The sequence below is a fragment of the Astatotilapia calliptera genome, chromosome 1 (assembly GCF_964374335.1).
Source record: "Astatotilapia calliptera chromosome 1, fAstCal68.1, whole genome shotgun sequence".
In the NCBI taxonomy this organism is placed as follows: Eukaryota; Metazoa; Chordata; class Actinopteri; order Cichliformes; family Cichlidae; genus Astatotilapia; species Astatotilapia calliptera.
In genome coordinates, this window is record NC_137422.1 from 26,406,196 (window position 1) to 26,424,984 (window position 18,789).

An 18,789-nucleotide genomic window follows, 5' to 3' on the forward strand; every position below is an offset into this window, starting at 1 on the left:
TGCCTCCCACAGCCAAACTTGCTGTATCATTCATGCTTCCTGGCTTCACTCACATGCACAGAGAAGGAAGAGTTAGAGTCTTAGCCACACATGAAGGAGCTCCGGCTATTTTAAACCACACTGGACTAGACTCGGGATATCTTTATACCTCTTGCAGATTATATTTACGAAACAGGGGCAGAGAAAAGTCTGAGTTAACTTTCTTATCTTTGGAGTTTTTTAAATCCATCTGCAGGTTAAGGCGTGTGAGAGACTGAGGAAGCGTTTGAGTGAGTCTGTATGAGTGTGTGAGAGAGACAGAGCGAGAACAAGCAGCAGAATGATTGCGGCTCAGCTACTAGCCTATTACTTCACTGAGCTCAAGGATGACCAGGTTAAAAAGGTGAGTGTTTACCTCTTTCCTCCCTTTTTGATTCTGTTTGTTTGTCTTAGATACACGAAGAAGACGAGCTTATAAAAGATGAGAGAAGCACATGTGTTGTAGAGGTCACCGGGTTTACTAGGTATCTCCATCATAAGTTTTTCCACCACACGGGTACATTTCTTCGAGGAAGTGAAAGAAAGCTTCATCCTGTCGCGAGAACAGACCGATTTCTCGGACCCGTGTCATTTTCACAGACACGCGTTTTAAAGGGAATGACCCCGGCCTAGTGAGACGTGACAAACTGCACAGGGAGGTGTGTGTGCGTAGTAAAATGTAGTCACAACATGAGTAAGGTTTTTGTCGTGATAGAAGATGTGAGGGGGCGTGGCAAAGAGCAAGAGAGGAAGTGAGCTGCAAGGATGAAAGGACGCATGAGCACAGGATGAATGGGTAGAAGTTACTTCAGGGGTCACAGAGTTTCTATTATATTCTTGTTTAAAAAATGCCCACACTTTAATTTACCTTCAGTGGAGCCCGAAGGGGTTCGGTACGGCCCGGCCGAGGAGGCGGAGGCCTTGAATAGGTTGAATTATTCATGGTGTGTTCATGTGTCCCTATTTAAAAGTGATGAGTGATGTGATGTACACTTCAGGAAACTTAAAGAAGTCTGTCTGATCATTAGGACCAGATTTAGTTGTCCTCAGAGAGGTGTGTGTGAGAGAGTGAGATCAAAAAGTTGATCTTTTCCAATCAGTTTCCAGCACCTCTTCATTGAATGCACCATAAAATCTGGTCGCCATAGTTACGAAACAGTAAAACTTAGTCAGAGGAGGTTAAATTACTACCAGGCCCACTGGTGTCACAGTTTTTAGTCTTTGTGTCTAAATTTAAAATTGCCGTTTCTCATCGTGTGCTTAAATTTCACACGGCACGGTGTCCATTTAAGGTCGCTTGTCGTGTCACACACAAGCTGCAGATTCAGCAACAAGTCTGTTATCACACTTCCTTCTTCCATTCTCACTTTCCCATTCTTATTCGAGCTAATCTTTGTGGTCTGTTCACACGGGGCCCTGTCGTCTCCAGCTGTGCCTGCTGTGCTGCACTAAAGTCAGAGCGCAGTCTGTAAAGGTAAAAGACATGAATCAGCAGCCAGGATCTGATGTAATACAACACATCTCCCTCCCTTTTTACTCCTGCTCTCTTCCTCTCCCTGCTTCCCTAAAATAGGCCAGCTTTGAACCATGTGACCACAGGTGGACAGCAGGAGGAGGCTTACACCCACACACGCATACACAGACAGGCACACAACGCCAGCTATTTTGGAGCTTTTATAAGAGCAGGGTTTGTGTAGCACTTTCTCTAGTTGTGAAATTGTCAAACATGCAGTTCAATATTTGAGCAGCTATAATTAAACGTGTACACACAATCTGATCAATAATGAGTTTCTAGATGACCTGTGGTTGCCAAAGAGACTCGATCAGCTGATTGTCTCTCCGGTCAACCCAATTCACCGCCGTGTCCTTGACCGTACGTTCCCGCTGCAGCTGGTAGGTCATCCAGAGTACATCGTGCGAGTACGTCTGTGTACACGGAGTTGAAAAAGGGAAGCTGCAGCAGGGGGCATTGTAGAGGATGGTATTTTTCCACATGGTGAGGATGCGTGCGCACAATTTCTTGTGTGCGCACACGTACACACAGTGGAGTCATGTTTCAATGCTTCCCTGAGCCACCTCGTGGTGAGGAGGAGAGCAAGGCATTGTTGAGAGAAGGAATGCAAACAAAAGGGAGAATGAGAAGGAGGGAGGGAGGGAAACAGCGGCAGAGAGTGTGACCTCTTCCTGAAACTTGCACCGAGCTCTGGGCGGAGGCACAGAAAGCTGTTTTAGAGGTGTGTTGAAGGGCCTTTACAAACTCTTGCCTCCTGTCTCCTCAAAAAGGGAAACTGTACAAATAAGAAAATGAAGTTGGTCGTGAAATCTAAACAGTCTTAGTCATCACACACACCTATTTTCTCTACAAACGGCAGCGGAGATATTTTTTATTTATGAGCAATATCGTATCAGATAGTGTCCTGATACGATGAAATGCTTAGACATGAATTTTTGCTGAGTCAGAGATGTTTTTTCTTTTCTTTGAAAGGAACTGTACAAGTAATATTTAGTCAGATTTTGGAGGGGATTTCATTTAGGTTAGTGTGAAGCAACTTTTTAATCCTCCTCCTTTGTAGCTGAGCATCAGGCAGGACAGCTGAGAACACATTGTTATTTAAGTAGAGGAGAGAATGCCCCCCTATTCACTTAGCTAATTGGGCACATTGTTTTAAACAAGGCAACAGAATAAAAACAGTCTCATGCAAGTATGTTAGCCAACAGCAAACATACACCAAGGGTAGGTGGCAGAGAGTTTGAAACCTCTGCCACCTATAAGCATTCATATGTTGTATGAATGCTTATGCAATTGTTGCTTTTACCGTTACAAAGTTCCTGCCAGCAGCAGTTAAAAACGAAATCTAGAAATCAGAACATGAGGAGATCCTCTGATGATAGGAGATGTTGAAGCAGCACTGCGGGCTAACTGGCTGGGCTGCCAGCAGTTGGAAGATTAAATAGCTCAGAGCTGCAAACCTGAATGGATCTATTTACATCAGCTGACAGTCAGTGCAGTGCACAAGAGCTGCACTAAATAACGAAATGCTTTCATTTCTCCATTCACAAAAAGTAGACTCTAAATATCAGCTTACTGCAAGCTTTCTAATGGGTGAAAGATAACTTTAAGAAGACTCCCTCTATTGGCGAGCCTGCACTCTTTTGGCCTGTGCAGTTTTCATTATTAAAAAGTGCCACTTAGCCTTTCAGCAGTTATTCACGTTCTGAATATGATACTCAAGCGAAAATATTGGGTTAGATACTAAATAAACTGAAACAGACTGCGCAGACCACCTGAATCAGTACTGATCAGTAGAGTCTAGGACATGTGCAGTATACACACATGCATAGCGAAATGGATAAAAGATGAGCTGACTTCCAAAATTGGGTGAAAAGTTAAAGATTACACTTTTTCAAAACACTGTTGGCGAAATTAGGAACTGATTTCCATCACAATAACAAAAATGTCCTTAACCAAACGTTTGACCCCCACTGCATGGACTTTCTTAAGGCCTTTTGTTGCAGCTAAAGTCTTTCATCTCTTGTTTGGGAGATTTTCCCGTGCTTCCTGATAAAGGCTTCTCGTTCTGTAAGATTTTGGGCCTGTCTTGTTATAGCTTGGAGGACTGTTCGAGCCCCACAAACCTTTAGGTTGTTCCTTTAGAGTGAGCCTGTTGTGAAATTTGAGGTACAGAAGCCATAAGCTTTTTAACTTTAGCTTATATTTGTCTTTTTAATCGATCTGTAATATGTAACTCCAGAAAACTGTAATAAAATTCATTATTCCATTTGTTGGAATAACATTTTTTGTTACTCCTCTACTCCTTGCTTAACAAAGAATTGCGTTTCGTTTGTAACCTGCAATTATTTAAATTTTGCTGGCTCAGGGGAGGCCAGGGCTGCAGAGTCAGACTATTTACAAGGCTCTGAAATATGATCCTCCTGTCCTTTCCTAAAGATGACTGTAAACAAGACATAACCCCAACAAGCTAGATGACAAGCGTGAAGCTGAAAAGAGGTCGAAAAGAATTCAAGATATTTAACTTCAAGCGTTATGGAGATCAGCCATGAAGAACAAAGACGTTTAAATAATATCAATATTTGTGTAATGCATGTAAACTGTATCAGTTCCATTTAGTTTAATTTAAAATCTCTAATCACTGTCTTATGAGTATGAAAAGCAGAATGGAAGACATGTTTGCATGCACGTGTAAATGTGTGTATGTGCACACTGTAAATGAAATAACAGATGTAGAGTTACAAAGGGAGGACGTTTGCAAGCAACAACATGTCACTGCTGTTAAACCATCCCTTCTAACTAAGGACTACATTTGGGTGTAAAATACAACCCAGCACAGGTGTGGACTTGTTTTTGGCTGTATCCAAAAAGTTTCCTGTGCCTGCATACTCTAACCCGAGTATGCAGTATATTCGGGTTAGAGGTTACATTTACTCAGCTGTGCCCTCCTGTCTGACAAGAGCTTGTGCACATAATGAGCCTTTATTCCACACACTCCACATTAGGCCCCATACAATGAATCCGTTAGACTACTTAACAGTTACTGCAGATAGGATGGTCACATACATGAGAATAGTACTATGGGTTGGAGATAAGCTTTTATATATTATTCATGAATGGCTGCAAGGTGAAACTAGCTGTTGGTCGCATCTACATAACAGTTGACTGACCATTTAAGCAGGTGAGAAAGACAAGTCTCTGCTGGTTGCACTGGATTTGTGCCTTAGTTTCACCACACATGTTTTCTGTGATATAAAATCCAACAGTTTTTCCTGTTTCACAGCAGACTGCCATTGTCATGTCACAAGGGCCAGATTTATAAAGGAAGTACAGTTAACACCCCTAAAAGAGGATGTTGCGACATTCCTATGTGACAGATTTGACAATTTCTGATGCCTGTAAGCTGTCACATTTCCCTGGCTTCACATTACACTGTGACTTTTAATACTTACCAGCTACAGAAGCTTAGCCAACATTGTTGAGAGAGATCATTGCAAGATGTGACACTAGTGACGATACAAGAACAAACTGAAAGATGCGAGTTTTGTCCATGCCTGCAGTATTTTTGAGTAGTAATCACAGACTGTATAAAAGCCACCCATTGGTTCCCGAACTCCACACTTTATCGGCTGCCGTGATTAAGTTAACATTGGAAAGCTTGGACAGCAGGCTGTATAATCTATAATCACAATTGAAGTAATGCACATTCATACCATAGATACCTGCTATTTAGGGGTAAGTAACAGATGAATAAAATTTTACTTCTTGGGTGGTCTCCATATGTCCATGTCTCTTCTCTGGCAGGTAATTAACTCAATTAAAACAAATTAAAATGCTCTGGATTCCTTCAACACCACAAATAGAGGTCCAGATCAATGAGACCAGGCAAGCAGACTGACTAGCTCCCTTTGTCAGCACACCTCTCAGTCAAAGCAGCCGTGGCCCCAACTTTTATGACCCCATCTACAATTCTTTAATTAGTTTTTCCTCCTTTGAAGCCTACTAGCGTTAATTAACCCTTTTCCTTTTTTTCTGGACTGAGTGGTTTTGCCATATTTTAGTCCTGCTTCCACAACAAAATGACTGAGTGTGTATCAGAAATTAGTGAGGATGATCTCTGCCTATGCAGCTTATTAGGAAAAACCGAGAAGAACCTATTCTGATGGTCGTCAAACCAAGTCTTTAACCACATCTTTATATAATACCCATGGGGCAACATGTTGTTCATTATGTGCCATGTCTGTGTGACCATTAAGCATAACATCCAGCCTACTGTCGACTGAGGTCAAATGATTGGGACTTTTACCCACAATTGAGAATATATTCTGTTTTTGGTTTCTGAAACCACAAAAGCATCTCTTTGCTTCATCACAGTGTGTGATGTAACACTGGATTTCAGCAGATTGTTTAACGTGCTGTTCCTGAAGGGTCAGACAGTTCAGCCTTTGCACAGTTGCTAAAGTGGGAAGTTTCAATAGGGAGACTTTAGAATTTCAAGACTTGATGGTTTAAGGCAATTTAAGACAACTGGCTCTTTTTCCTGGTAAGAATAATGTCTGACTGAATTCTCGGCATACCTCCTACTTTGCCTTATCACTGTCATTCGAGCAACCCTACCCTGCTGTGCAGTGTTGCCTTTTGCTAGGACTGAGTGACACACAGTGGACTTCCTTGTTTCACTGTGTCACCAAGGTGACCCTGTGCACACATTGCGATGACTCCGATCTGAGAAATTGATCTGATTATTTTGGAATAAAGCTATATAAGAAATCTTCATTACTGGTATATTATCCAGCTACAGGTTATCTAACATTTTATGATATCGAAGCAGGTTATCTTTATGCATGAGTCCAATCATTATAAGATAGGGAGTCATATTTACGATATCCTCATGCTTGGTCATTGTCACTGTGTGTGTGTGTGTGTGTGTGTGTGTGTGTGTGTGTGTGTGTGTGTGTGTGTGTGTGTGTCAGTTAGAAGTGTATTTATTGCAGACAGATGCTTAATAGTTTAGATGGAAATAATTTCTATTTTTTGTTTGTCGTTATTTTTACTCTTAGATCGATAAGTACCTGTACTCCATGCGTTTTTCTGATGAGACGTTACTGGACATCACGCAGCGATTTCGCAAGGAGCTGGTCACAGGACTGGGTCGGGATACTAACACCACTGCTACACTGAAGATGCTGCCAACATTTGTACGCTCAATCCCCGATGGATCAGGTTAGTCCATCTAAACCTGCTTTTATATCACTGTATCAGGGAACAGAAGCCAGTCTCCACAGGCAGTAAAGGCTTGGTAAAGTCCATGAGGTCATTTATATTTAGATCATATTTCTTCATGTTTGGTGTGTGAAAGTGTAGAAAAGCTTTACAGCTCAGAAACAGGAACACTGACCTTAGAGTTGCAGATCCAGGAATATCCTTTTATTATGCAGGTCAGTAAAATTCAGAGAAAACCTTAATGGGACAGTGTTTTGTAGAGAGTGTGTTATGCAGGAGCAAGGTGACAGACGGTCCCTTATCTTTTACTTGCTGTACTTCTGGGAGCATCGGTCCAACGAAGACTGACTTTTGTTACTTATGCACAGTCATCATCATTAACAGCAAAGCTCTTTGAATGAACACAACATTTCTGCCTTGCAACAAGTCTACTTTAGTTTACAGTGTAAGAGCTGTGAGCCCTGACACACATTACACACACAAATCAGAGATTAGCACTAATCCTGCTGCCATTGTTGGAGAAGACATCACTGTGAAAGCTGGTCCTAAACTTACAGAAATGCACATGGAGTCAATTAGAGTTATATAACAAATTCAAGGAAATTAGTTACTGTTGCAGTTGCAGACGAGGTGTAATAGCTCAGCCAGTGTTGCTTTGTAGCACAGTTTTTTACTTATTTTAATTCACAAATAAATAATTTGTGAACAGGAATTTTACTCCCTGATTTTTAAAGAGAGACAGCTTAATGTGTGGTGATTTAAAGTGAACAGATTTTTACAGCACTTGTCTATTCAGGGTTGTGGGGGGTTTGAAGCCTATCCCAGGTGTCACAGGGTGAAAGTGCAGGTACTCCCTAGGTCACCAGTCTGTTTGGGGGCTGTTTCATCACCTGCTTTTTTAAAAATGTGCGCAGATATCACTGAACAGCTGTGGGGGAAAATGGGTACATGTAGTGGAAGATATTCGATGTTTGTTGTTTTTGTTGTTGTTTTTTTTAAAATCAGGTCCAACAAAATCAGATTGCCCCAGTTGTGTTAATTAAAGGGTACGCCAAATGGGTCTGTTATTATCAACAGTGTCTCAGTCATGTAAGATAAAGAATAAAAAAAATTGTAGCTGTGTAGTTGAGCTCAAAATAAAAGCCAAGTTAAAAAATGCAGCCAGTTTTTGCAAGCTTCGTGTACTTTTAACGCTCCACATGATCTCTCTATATGTACTGTAAAAACAAAAAATTATTTTCCAAGAAGGATGTCGGCCGAGAACTCAATGGCTTCACTGCAGGAGTGACCCCATCGCAAAATTGTCCCTGGTTTGTACTTTCTAGAGTTACAGCTTGATTTGTTTGGACTGACTTGCTGCTCAGTAAGCGTTAGGAAGTGAACAGACCTTATGTGATGAATCTGAGATTACTGCCAGTTTTATCAAAGGTCAGTATGCTTTAAATTCAAATGAGCCATGATGACGCAGCCCGGTTTATCTAACTCTACTGTTTATCTAGTCAGAAAGCTATAAAGAAATTAAGTTCCTCGTTGAGATACACTAAATAAACTACTGTACCATTATTCAGCTAAATATACACATAGGACTTAAAGGGATATCGGTGGTGAGATTAAGTAGTACTTTTTCACAGCCCATCAACAGCCTATTGACCTCTCACAAGCTTTTATTATGCAGGGTATTGTCAGGAGTTAGGATTTCACCAGCCGTATAATTGTTTCATTTACCTATGAAGCACCATTTCTGATAAGCTGTTGACCTTGTGAATATATGTCCTTGATCATAATGCCCCTGGTGGTGGTAATCATTAACCAATGAATATACAGGAAGCCACAGCAGGACAGACAGAGCAAAGTAAACCTGAGCTATTCATACACATGAACAAACATAGGCTCACAAGAAACAGTAGGAGTTTATAGATGGGAGCTTTTAAGCAAACATTAATCTTATAATCTGATTCTTTACCTCATCTTCCTTATAGGCCACTCTCACTATATTTGTTTAAGCTTACAGATATTAGACATGCAGATGAGGCAGTGACATTGGACACATTCAATGCTTTCTGTAGGTAGAAGTCTCAAACACTAATGCTCATGTGTTGCCCCTTTCAGTGAATAAAATATTCCTGAAATGCTCGGACTCGCTTTTTAGTGTTACAAGTGAGTTTTTCCTTTCCCACATGGCAAAGTGTTCGCTCTAGGAGGTCACTCGATTGTTGTTTTCTACAGTACTGCTGGATCTTTACCTCACAGACTGTTGTTGTGAATTGGTGTTCTGTAAATGAACCTGAACTGTACTGACGTTTTTTTCGCTCTTCCCCTCTCCCACTTTTGGTCTCTCCCTGTATTCCAACTCTTTCCATCGCAACAGAGAAAGGAGACTTCATTGCACTCGATTTGGGAGGCAGCAACTTCAGAATCCTCCGCGTCAAAGTGAGCCATGAGAAGAAACAGACTGTGCAGATGGAGAGTGAAATCTACGACACGCCCGAGGATATTATTCACGGCACTGGAGCGAGAGTAGGTTTACAGAGAAATATACACATGTAAACAGCTTATTCTGAGCTCCACATGAGATAACTTCCCTCTCTTTCCACCTCCATTCCAGCTGTTTGACCATGTGGCAGAGTGTCTTGGTAACTTCATGGAAAAACACAACATCAAAGACAAGAAACTTCCAGTTGGTTTCACCTTCTCCTTCCCCTGCCAGCAGACCAAACTGGATGAGGTAAACTAAGCAGTCAACAAACTTCCCTCCACCCTTTTCCCGTAACAAGTCGTCACAGTTTGCAGACTCAGCCAAGAAAATAAACACTCAACAGAGACTTGAATCTCTTACTTTTTCCTCTGGCTTTCTTTGGTTGTCTCCAGGGCTTTCTGATAACATGGACTAAGCGTTTCAAGGCCAGTGGAGTGGAGGGGATGGATGTTGTCCAGCTGCTTAACAAAGCCATCAAGAAACGAGGGGTGAGTGTCTGCTGTCATCTCCCTTGGTACCACACTTTAGTTAATGTCATTAAACTGGGATATAGTTGAACAAAAATGGTGCTAAAAGGCTCTCTTATGTATTTTGGCTTTTAAATATTTCAGGACTATGAGGCTGACATTATGGCAGTCGTAAATGACACTGTGGGAACAATGATGACCTGCGGCTTTGATGACCAGCGCTGTGAAGTCGGCATTATTATCGGTATTGCAGATTTACTGTCCATAAAAATAAAGAAGCAAAATAAAAATTAGATGCTTATATGGGAAAAATTGAAGACAAATGGATAATTGTAGCCAGTCTGTGTAAAATCGATGTAACTGTAGGCGTATTTGTGCTTTAGGTACAGGTACTAATGCATGCTACATGGAGGAGCTGCGTCACATTGACCTGGTGGAGGGAGACGAGGGCAGGATGTGCGTGAACACTGAGTGGGGAGCCTTCGGGGACGACGGCAGGCTGGAAGACATCAGGACTGAGTTTGACAGGGAGATAGACAGAGGCTCTCTCAACCCAGGCAGCCAGCTGTAAGTCAAACCAAAAGTATCACACCTTTCCTCACATCATAAAATTAATACTTAAACTGCTCCCAGTTAATTTACCAGAAAACCATGAGAAACCTGTAAACATCCTTTCAGCTGCTACAAACACAACTACCGGCAGCTGTGAAAGAGCAGCTATAGTGAGTAGTGATGCATTTCTGAACCTCAAGCTGAAATGTCTTTTCTGTGCATTAGATTTGAGAAGATGGTCAGTGGGATGTACATGGGGGAGCTGGTTCGCCTCATCCTGGTGAAGATGGCCAGAGAAGGCTTGCTGTTTGAGGGAAGGATCACCCCCGAGCTGCTCACTAAAGGAAAGATCGAGACCAAGCACGTCTCAGCCATAGAGAAGTAAGTCACACCACAGTTTTAAACCGAGTAGACAAAAAAATTGAATGATTTTTAAATGAAATTGTAAACTTTTTTTTTTTATTTATCTCTTTTGTTTAGGAGCAAGGAAGGGTTGATCAAGGCGAGAGAGATTTTGAACAAACTGGGTTTGGAGCCATCAGCGGACGACTGCATTGCTGTGCAGCATGTGTGTATTGTTACTGAGAAAACACTTCAGTTATTTATTTATTTCTTTTTGGTTTCAGAGAGGGAACTTAAATCAGGAAAATCATATAAGATGAAATTGTATAGTTAAGTAGTTAATTTGTAACTTTTAGTCTGTTTAAAATATTAAGATCCATGGAACAAATGAAATCAAATATTTAAGACGTTTCTTAATAATTTGGATGGTCTTGATGCATTTTTGCTTGTCTTCCCTCAGGTTTGTGCCATTGTGTCTTTCCGCTCCGCCAGCCTTGTAGCTGCTACTCTGGCCGGCATCCTGATGAGGCTGAAGGAGAACAAAGGAGCGTCACGTCTCCGAACCACTGTAGGCATCGATGGGTCTCTCTACAAGATGCACCCACAGTAAGTGATAAGTTTAAAGACGAACCGTTTAGATTAGTGTTTACTTAAATGCTCTCTCGCTCTTTAGTTTTGTACTAGAATTGCCGTCCGGCATTTGGGAGTTAAATGTGTACCTATCGTCTTACTTTGATCTTAAGTAAAATGTGCATAGTTAAGCAGAATCTCATATGCATTTCAGATATGCCCGTCGTCTTCACAAGACAGTCAGACGTTTGGTCCCGGACTGCGATGTTCGATTCCTCCTCTCGGAGAGCGGCAGTGGAAAGGGTGCTGCCATGGTAACCGCTGTGGCCTACAGACTCGCTGAACAATCGCGACAAATCGCCCAAATACTGTCCGAGTTTTCCCTGACGACTGAACAGCTGCTGGAGGTGAGAAAAGATGCTGCAGTGTTTGTTCTGCCAATTTGCGTTTCACAATATTTAGACTCTGACAATAAAATATTAATTTTAGGTGAAGCAGAGAATGAAGATAGAGATCCAAAATGGCCTTTCTAAAAGCACACAGGACATTGCCACAGTCAAAATGCTGCCAACCTTTGTGCAAAGCACTCCTGACGGCACAGGTAATGCGCGCGCGCACACACACACACACACACACACACACACTTCAGCATATGAAAATATCCAACTAGATAGTCAAAGGAGCTTGCAAAGAAAAGCGTCTGGACTTCTTTAAGTTGCTAGAAGACATAGATGGACATAGTGGACATAGATGTCATAGATGTCAACCAGTATGACATAGATGGACATAGAGATAGCTCACAGTGGACATAGATGTCCACTGTGAGCGACCATCTTTGAACAGTGGCGGGGGTTTACGACACCAACTGTCTGCCATCTATAATCCAGTTCTGAGATCCCTTCCCAGACGCCTTAACGCCCACTCACATCCTGGGCCATCTGACCTCAGGAAATCGCATGATAAGGTGGGGCCAGGTTTCACAGTGAGCTCACCCGAAACCCTGGCTGATTGGGACCCACACCCATTTTCACACCTTGGCTCATGTGATTAGAGGACCGTCAGGGGGTCCTTTTGTCCCTCTTTGGGGGGAAACTCCCACAGGGTTTAAATCTGGGACTCTCCACCATTTGACCTTTGAACTGAAGAAGCTTCTCGGATGAGAAGCAACTTAAAGAAGTCCAGACGCTCTTCTTTGCAAGCTCCTTTGACTACGATGACCTGGATGACTGAGAACCTTCACAGTCAAACTAGATAGTTTGACCGCAGATCTGTTCGGGAAGAAGGAACCGTTGGCTTCACTACTTCACACCTTTTCTTTCTGCAACTCTTGCAGCTTTAACAAAAAAAAGATGTTTTTCTTAATAGAACAGCTTCAGCTCTGTACATACACAGCAACACACATGTACCCACATAACTGTATGAATATTATGGAAAACCTATGGCCATAAGATAAAAGATTAGTCTGTTTATTCTGTTTTTCAAGCTTACATTGCCTATTAAGTCTTTTCCTAATATGTTTGAATGTTTTGACCGCTGGTCATTTATCTTTCTCTTGTTTTGTTTATCTGTGTGTCCAGAACATGGTGATTTCCTGGCTTTAGATTTAGGAGGAACCAACTTCAGAGTTCTGTTGGTTAAAATTCGCTCTGGGAAGAGGAGATCAGTGGAGATGCACAACAAAATCTACGCTATTCCTCTCGAAGTGATGCAGGGCACAGGGGAGGAGGTGAGATAAACAGCCTGTAATCTAGAGTTAACGGTGTAAAATTATACCGGCAGGTAACTGCGACGAAAGGAGGACTGGTGAATATCTCCCCGTTAAATAGAGGGTAAAGATTAGGATGGTAGATGGGGGATGTGAGGCTTGTTGGTTTAAGAGATAAGTAAATAGGATAGAAGCTGGGAGGAGGGTCAAAAGTTTAGGGACAGACAATTAGAGAGGGACAATTAGAAAAGTTGACTGGCTTAGATTGGCATCGAGTTGACAATCTCTAAAACAGAGAACTTTAAACTTAACCCTTAAGCACCAGCTTAAGCTTATCCAGTCACCTTTGACTTCTTTAGTCTCACTCCTCTGGAAACAGGACAGGAGAGTGATATTTAACAGATGCTCTTTACAATAGGATAATTTTAACACCTTTACAGCCTGTGTTATGTATTTTAGCATTATCACATGTTTCTCAGTAATTCTCAGAGGTCCCATTATTCAAAGCAAGTGGCCATTAATGAATCAGATTTGCCACGCAGATCATTTTAAATGTCTTTGAAATCATCTGTGTCCTAATATAACAATGCATTTCACACACAATGCATCAGATTAGTGCATGGGCAAAAAAATAATACATTTAACCACAACACTCTAAACTGCATCATTCTTGAATTCCTCTAATTGAAATTATGCAGCGTTTTGGATGTTAAGCCACTAGTAAGTATCACAGTACATGCAGAGAGAGACTTTCCTCTGGTTTCTGTGATGAGGAGCAAATACGGTCTTATGGCGTAAAGTGCTTTGAGTCATCATTAAGACTAGTGATGTACTTTACAAATGCAATTTTTAATGTGTCACTTTTTTATTTTTCCAGTTGTTCGATCACATCGTGCACTGTATCAGTGACTTCCTGGACTACATGGGGATGAAGAATGCCCGTCTTCCTCTGGGCTTCACCTTCTCCTTCCCCTGCCGACAGACCAGCCTGGACGCTGTGAGTAATACTCCTGCTTCTTCGTCTTTTATGTACAGCCCTGTACTTTCTTCTATACTCTGAGAGTCTTAAACTGGCTGTATTGCAAACTAAAGCTGTGATTTATGCATAACTTGTCCACCGTTAAGCAACATCAAGAGGGGAAAAAAAGCCAAATAACATTTCATGAACTGATGCCTGAGCCATCCATGAAGTTGTCACATGATAAACTAAACTTGTGTGCGTCTGTGTACAGGGCATCTTGGTGACATGGACCAAAGGCTTCAAGGCGACAGACTGCGAAGGGGAAGATGTGGTGGGACTGTTGAGGGACGCCATTAGGAGGAGAGAGGTATGAGGATATGAGGAGCAGCATCACTCAGTACAACATGGAATCATGGTGTTTTTGTGGCACGTCATATTGTTTGTCTGGTCTGCAGGAATTTGATCTGGACGTGGTTGCTGTAGTGAATGATACAGTGGGAACCATGATGACCTGTGCCTATGAAGAACCCACCTGTGAAGTTGGTCTTATCGCCGGTTAGTTCACCTTAAAGTAACACTTGTTTTTATAAAATATTCAGCTTTTTTGTGCTATATCTATATAATGCGTCTCTCTGATTACAGGTACTGGCAGTAATGCGTGTTACATGGAAGAGATGAAGAACGTTGAGATGATTGAGGGCGATGAGGGTCAGATGTGTGTCAACATGGAGTGGGGAGCTTTTGGAGACAACGGATGCCTGGACGACATCAGGACAGAGTACGACCGTTCTGTGGACGACTTCTCCCTAAACCCGGGGAAACAAAGGTGCCTCATACACACCATCCCATGCTTGAAAAGATACAGGGCATTCATTCCTATCTTTGAGGTGCATGTAAATACCGTATATTTATGTTTCCTTTGTCTTTGCTTGAATTCTGCATTTTAGATATGAGAAAATGATCAGCGGCATGTACCTCGGTGAAATCGTGCGGAACATCCTCATCGACATGACCAAAAAAGGATTCCTGTTCAGAGGACAGATTTCTGAAACACTAAAGACCAGAAGCATCTTTGAAACAAAGTTCCTGTCACAGATAGAAAGGTAAACAATGAACGCTATCTTTGTTTGCGTCTAATAAGAGTGTCAGTTCACCCTTCCACGAGATAAGAAGTCATCTGGACAGGAGATTATACTCCATTAGCACCGCTTGCTATCGTACCACTGATTGTGTTGTCTATTTAATGATAAGATATTGCTCCTGTCTCCTTACTAAAGTTTCATTTGTCATCTTTTAATGACTTTCTGTATGTGTCTTTGTACAGTGACAGATTGGCTTTGCTGCAGGTGCGATCAATCCTGCAACACTTGGGCCTGGACAGCACCTGTGATGACAGTATCATAGTCAAAGAGGTAAAGAAGAGTTAGTTAGTTAGTAATCAAAGTCTTAGACTTGCATTTGGACACTGAGAGAGAACCATAATACTATCTTGTTAGCCTTATTTTATGAAAGACTATGTGACACAGGAGTAGGAGAGAAACTGAAACTTAGGCTGTATTTGTTCTCAGTTTGACTGATATGTACTGTACTTGTGTGGCTCAAAAAGCTGTTGCAATAATGATAAATGTCTTCTTTGTTAGGTTTGTGGAACAGTGTCACGTCGTGCAGCTCAGCTATGTGGCGCAGGAATGGCGGCAGTGGTCGATAAGATTAGAGAGAACCGTGGACTGGACCATTTGGACATCACCGTAGGGGTAGACGGGACCCTGTACAAATTACATCCACAGTAAGTTTAATCCATTAATTTATTTATTATTTCATATGTTAAAAATAATTCACTGGCAACTGAAGTGAAGAGGAATATGATGACCTCATAAGCTGCTGTGTTATGTCACCATTTTCACAAAAAAGTATCTTTGTAGTTACAATAATAACGCAGCAGACAGACAAATAGAAATGATAGTAGGCTCATCGAGTTAAGAAGAGCACCAGGCTGCTAACAGAAAGGATCATTCTTTGCTACTTTTTAAAAGGTTTTGTGAAAGTATTTTTTTTCTTAGTCATGGTGATAAATTTATTTGGAAGTAAGCTAAATGAGCTAAAAGTAAGCATTTGACATTAAATAGCAGTCGCAAGATAGCCAATGCAAAAATCCTTTATGATAAATGGATGATCCCGAAGTGTCAAAGTAGCATATTAACTAAAGCGTACACATAGCACAGAGAGTCTTGTGTCAAGTTGAGTCTTGCTTCAGTCCTGTTATAACTGCATATGAGATTCACTGCACAATGCAAGAGAAAAACCTCAGGTTAAGTAAATATTCTCTGCCCGTTTGTTCTTATGTCCAGTGTCACCACAAGAGCACTGCTTAGGAGACATAGTCATTAATAGGTCATTGGTTTGGACATGTTTTCGAACGAACGAATCAGTGGCAAGTTGATTTATTGTGCCTTAACCCTTGAGCTGACACATAAGCTTTCCTTTATTTATAAGATGGTGGTGCAGATCCGATTTTAAACTGTCATTAACTCTCCAAATCCCGTGTGGAAAGTCTGTGTGATGGCTGATTGCATTGTTTTGTGAAACCAGTCCAGATAATACTCCTGTGAATTCAAAGCTAGCAAGTAGCTATCTCCTGCACACCCCGAAACATCTCCACTGTGGTACTGCAGCTGATAGAAATGAGCTCCTGCTGTGTGCTAAAGCTGAGGAAGCAAAACTGCAGACAGTGTCCGTATCTGATTCTCTGATTTCTTTTTTGGATGTGTGAAAACAACTTTTATTTTATGCTAAGCTATGCAGAAAAGCCTGTTTCCCGGTTAGATAGTAGAGGCCTGGTTGTCTTTCTTTTGTTTTTGAACATGATTCATTTTGGCGAGGAGATGGTAAACCATATCTTCGCTCCCTCTTGTGTCACTTTCACACCCATTAACCGTATCATCAGACTGGCTCTTTTTGCTTTTCTGTCTAACGTGTACATCCTCTGTCTCTGTGTAGCTTCTCCCTGATCATGCACCAGACGGTTAAAGAACTGGCTCCAAACTGTAATGTCAAGTTCTTGCTGTCAGAGGATGGAAGTGGAAAAGGAGCTGCACTCATCACAGCCGTGGGCTGCCGGCTAAGACAGGAGCTGAACAGCAAATAGAACATTTTCTACATCTCACTGTTATCTCATCCCCTCTCCTGCCCCAGTTCTCAACCATTGTCTCCTTTCCTCCTAAATCAAACAAGACCAGTCGACATATCACGCTCCGGTAGCTGCTTTAGTCCGTCTACGTGAGGCAGAGAAAAGGAGAGGTTTTCTCTCTGTTGTGGTTAGATTTATTAACAGCACCCAGTCTCTTAAGGATATTGCAAGTTTGCAATTTCTGTGGATAAAACACGCACAAGTAGCCCTTTGTCTTCTTTTTTTTTTAATGCAGGACAGTCGCATGCCTGTAAACCCCCTTTGTCTCCATCTGGAGGAATTCTCTGGTAACTGCATTCTATTATAAGTTGCAGGTCAGCACACCAGTTGCAGAGAAACATCGCAGATTGACTTTTAACTTGTTCAGTAGAAACAAAAACATAAAAACGCTCTTTTAGACCAAAGTCTGTGTGTCTGCTGTAGATTACGCGCGTATGTACAGGAAAGCATGAAAGGGATGCGATATATAAATGTGTACTGAGATGAAAGGGAAACTTTTTTTTTCTTCTTTTCTTTTCTTTATTTTATTTTATTGCTTTTTTTTGGTATTTGATATCTTACCCACATATAAAACAATGTTATAAATACATTGTTGTTATTTATTGTATTTTTATATATCGGGAGATGTTGAAGAAAAATGTTACTGTTGCAAAATATGATGCACACATAGGAAGCCAGCGAAGAAGTTCCCTCACATGGTACCTGTCCTGTATTTATGTGCTCAAGCATGACAGAAGAGGGACTTCTGCAGTGGCAGATTTAGAGAACCAAGTGGTGCTCAAAGTCAACGCCCACACGTCTTTTAGCATTTAAAGTTCATTCCATCCTGTTCTTTGTTCTGTTTATGTTTCCTAAAAACATTTCTCCTCTGGTCCTCTCCGGCCCACCTGCAGTTGCTCCCTGCTCCACGGTTTGAGAACCACTGGTCTTATCTCAGAGAGCAGTATCTTTTTATTGTCTGTAGTGTAAACTATGTGTCCTGTTGTTGGTACCGGTCACAGCTGCTGTTAGTGTGTTCATTTCTTAAGAAGTCCTGGCTAACCTCATCACCATGATGATACCTTAACAGCTATTTAATTATGAAACAGAAATGTGGTGCTAACACGGATGCCAGGGGAATAACAACAGCAGCCATAGTGTGTATAAACTCACATGAACATTACAGAACTTTTAAAAGAGTTTTAACATGTTGGCCAATAATAAAAGCACGTACTCTACTCGCCCCTTTAATATCACCATGTGCTCCTAAAAGCTCAGGAGGATGTCTAAGGTAACTACTGTCAGGCTCATTCATGTAGCATAACTTATGCAAATTGATATTTATTTTCATTGTGTTAAAAGCAAAAGGGAAAAAAAAGTCTCAAAGTTACGACGGCTTAGATTCATTATGAAGCAATTAAAGAGCACAAGAAGAAAATATTCTATTGTTAGATCAGTGGTGCCCGTGGAGGACGGGATATGGTTGAGATGCCACCTTTTTAAATATTCAAATGAATACCAGCTGAGCTAAAAGAATGTCCTTTCCTACCTTTTAGTCATATTGTATGATTAAAGAAGTCAGGTAGCTCCTTTACTCTGCCTTCAGATTGACCCCAGAATGTCCAGTCGCACACAAACGCTTGAATCTGTGTGATTCTGCTAACAAAGGATGTATCTGTCCCACATCGCCAATCAGTCACTTAATAAAGTCAAACCTGTGTAAACATGATGTCGTGGTTGGTTTGTTTTTGTTTGTGCATTGATCATTTAGCACTCACGTAGTTGTGAATCTCTTCAGT

At 41.4% G+C, this 18,789-nt stretch overlaps 1 protein-coding gene across 1 annotated transcript; it reads left to right on the forward strand.

Annotated features, from left to right (window-relative positions):
• On the forward strand, window positions 1-18,719 carry LOC113023978 (hexokinase-1). Its single transcript, XM_026170502.2, has 21 exons — window positions 1-382; window positions 6,589-6,751; window positions 9,120-9,268; window positions 9,357-9,476; window positions 9,620-9,715; window positions 9,839-9,938; window positions 10,078-10,261; window positions 10,472-10,627; window positions 10,727-10,814; window positions 11,049-11,194; window positions 11,373-11,565; window positions 11,648-11,759; window positions 12,736-12,884; window positions 13,741-13,860; window positions 14,096-14,191; window positions 14,280-14,379; window positions 14,467-14,650; window positions 14,772-14,927; window positions 15,149-15,236; window positions 15,465-15,610; window positions 16,822-18,719. The coding sequence occupies exons 1-21, from the start codon at window positions 320-322 to the stop codon at window positions 16,967-16,969; spliced, it is 2,757 nt and encodes a 918-aa protein (XP_026026287.2). The 5' UTR covers window positions 1-319; the 3' UTR covers window positions 16,970-18,719.
• The last annotated feature ends 70 nt before the right edge of the window (window positions 18,720-18,789 follow it).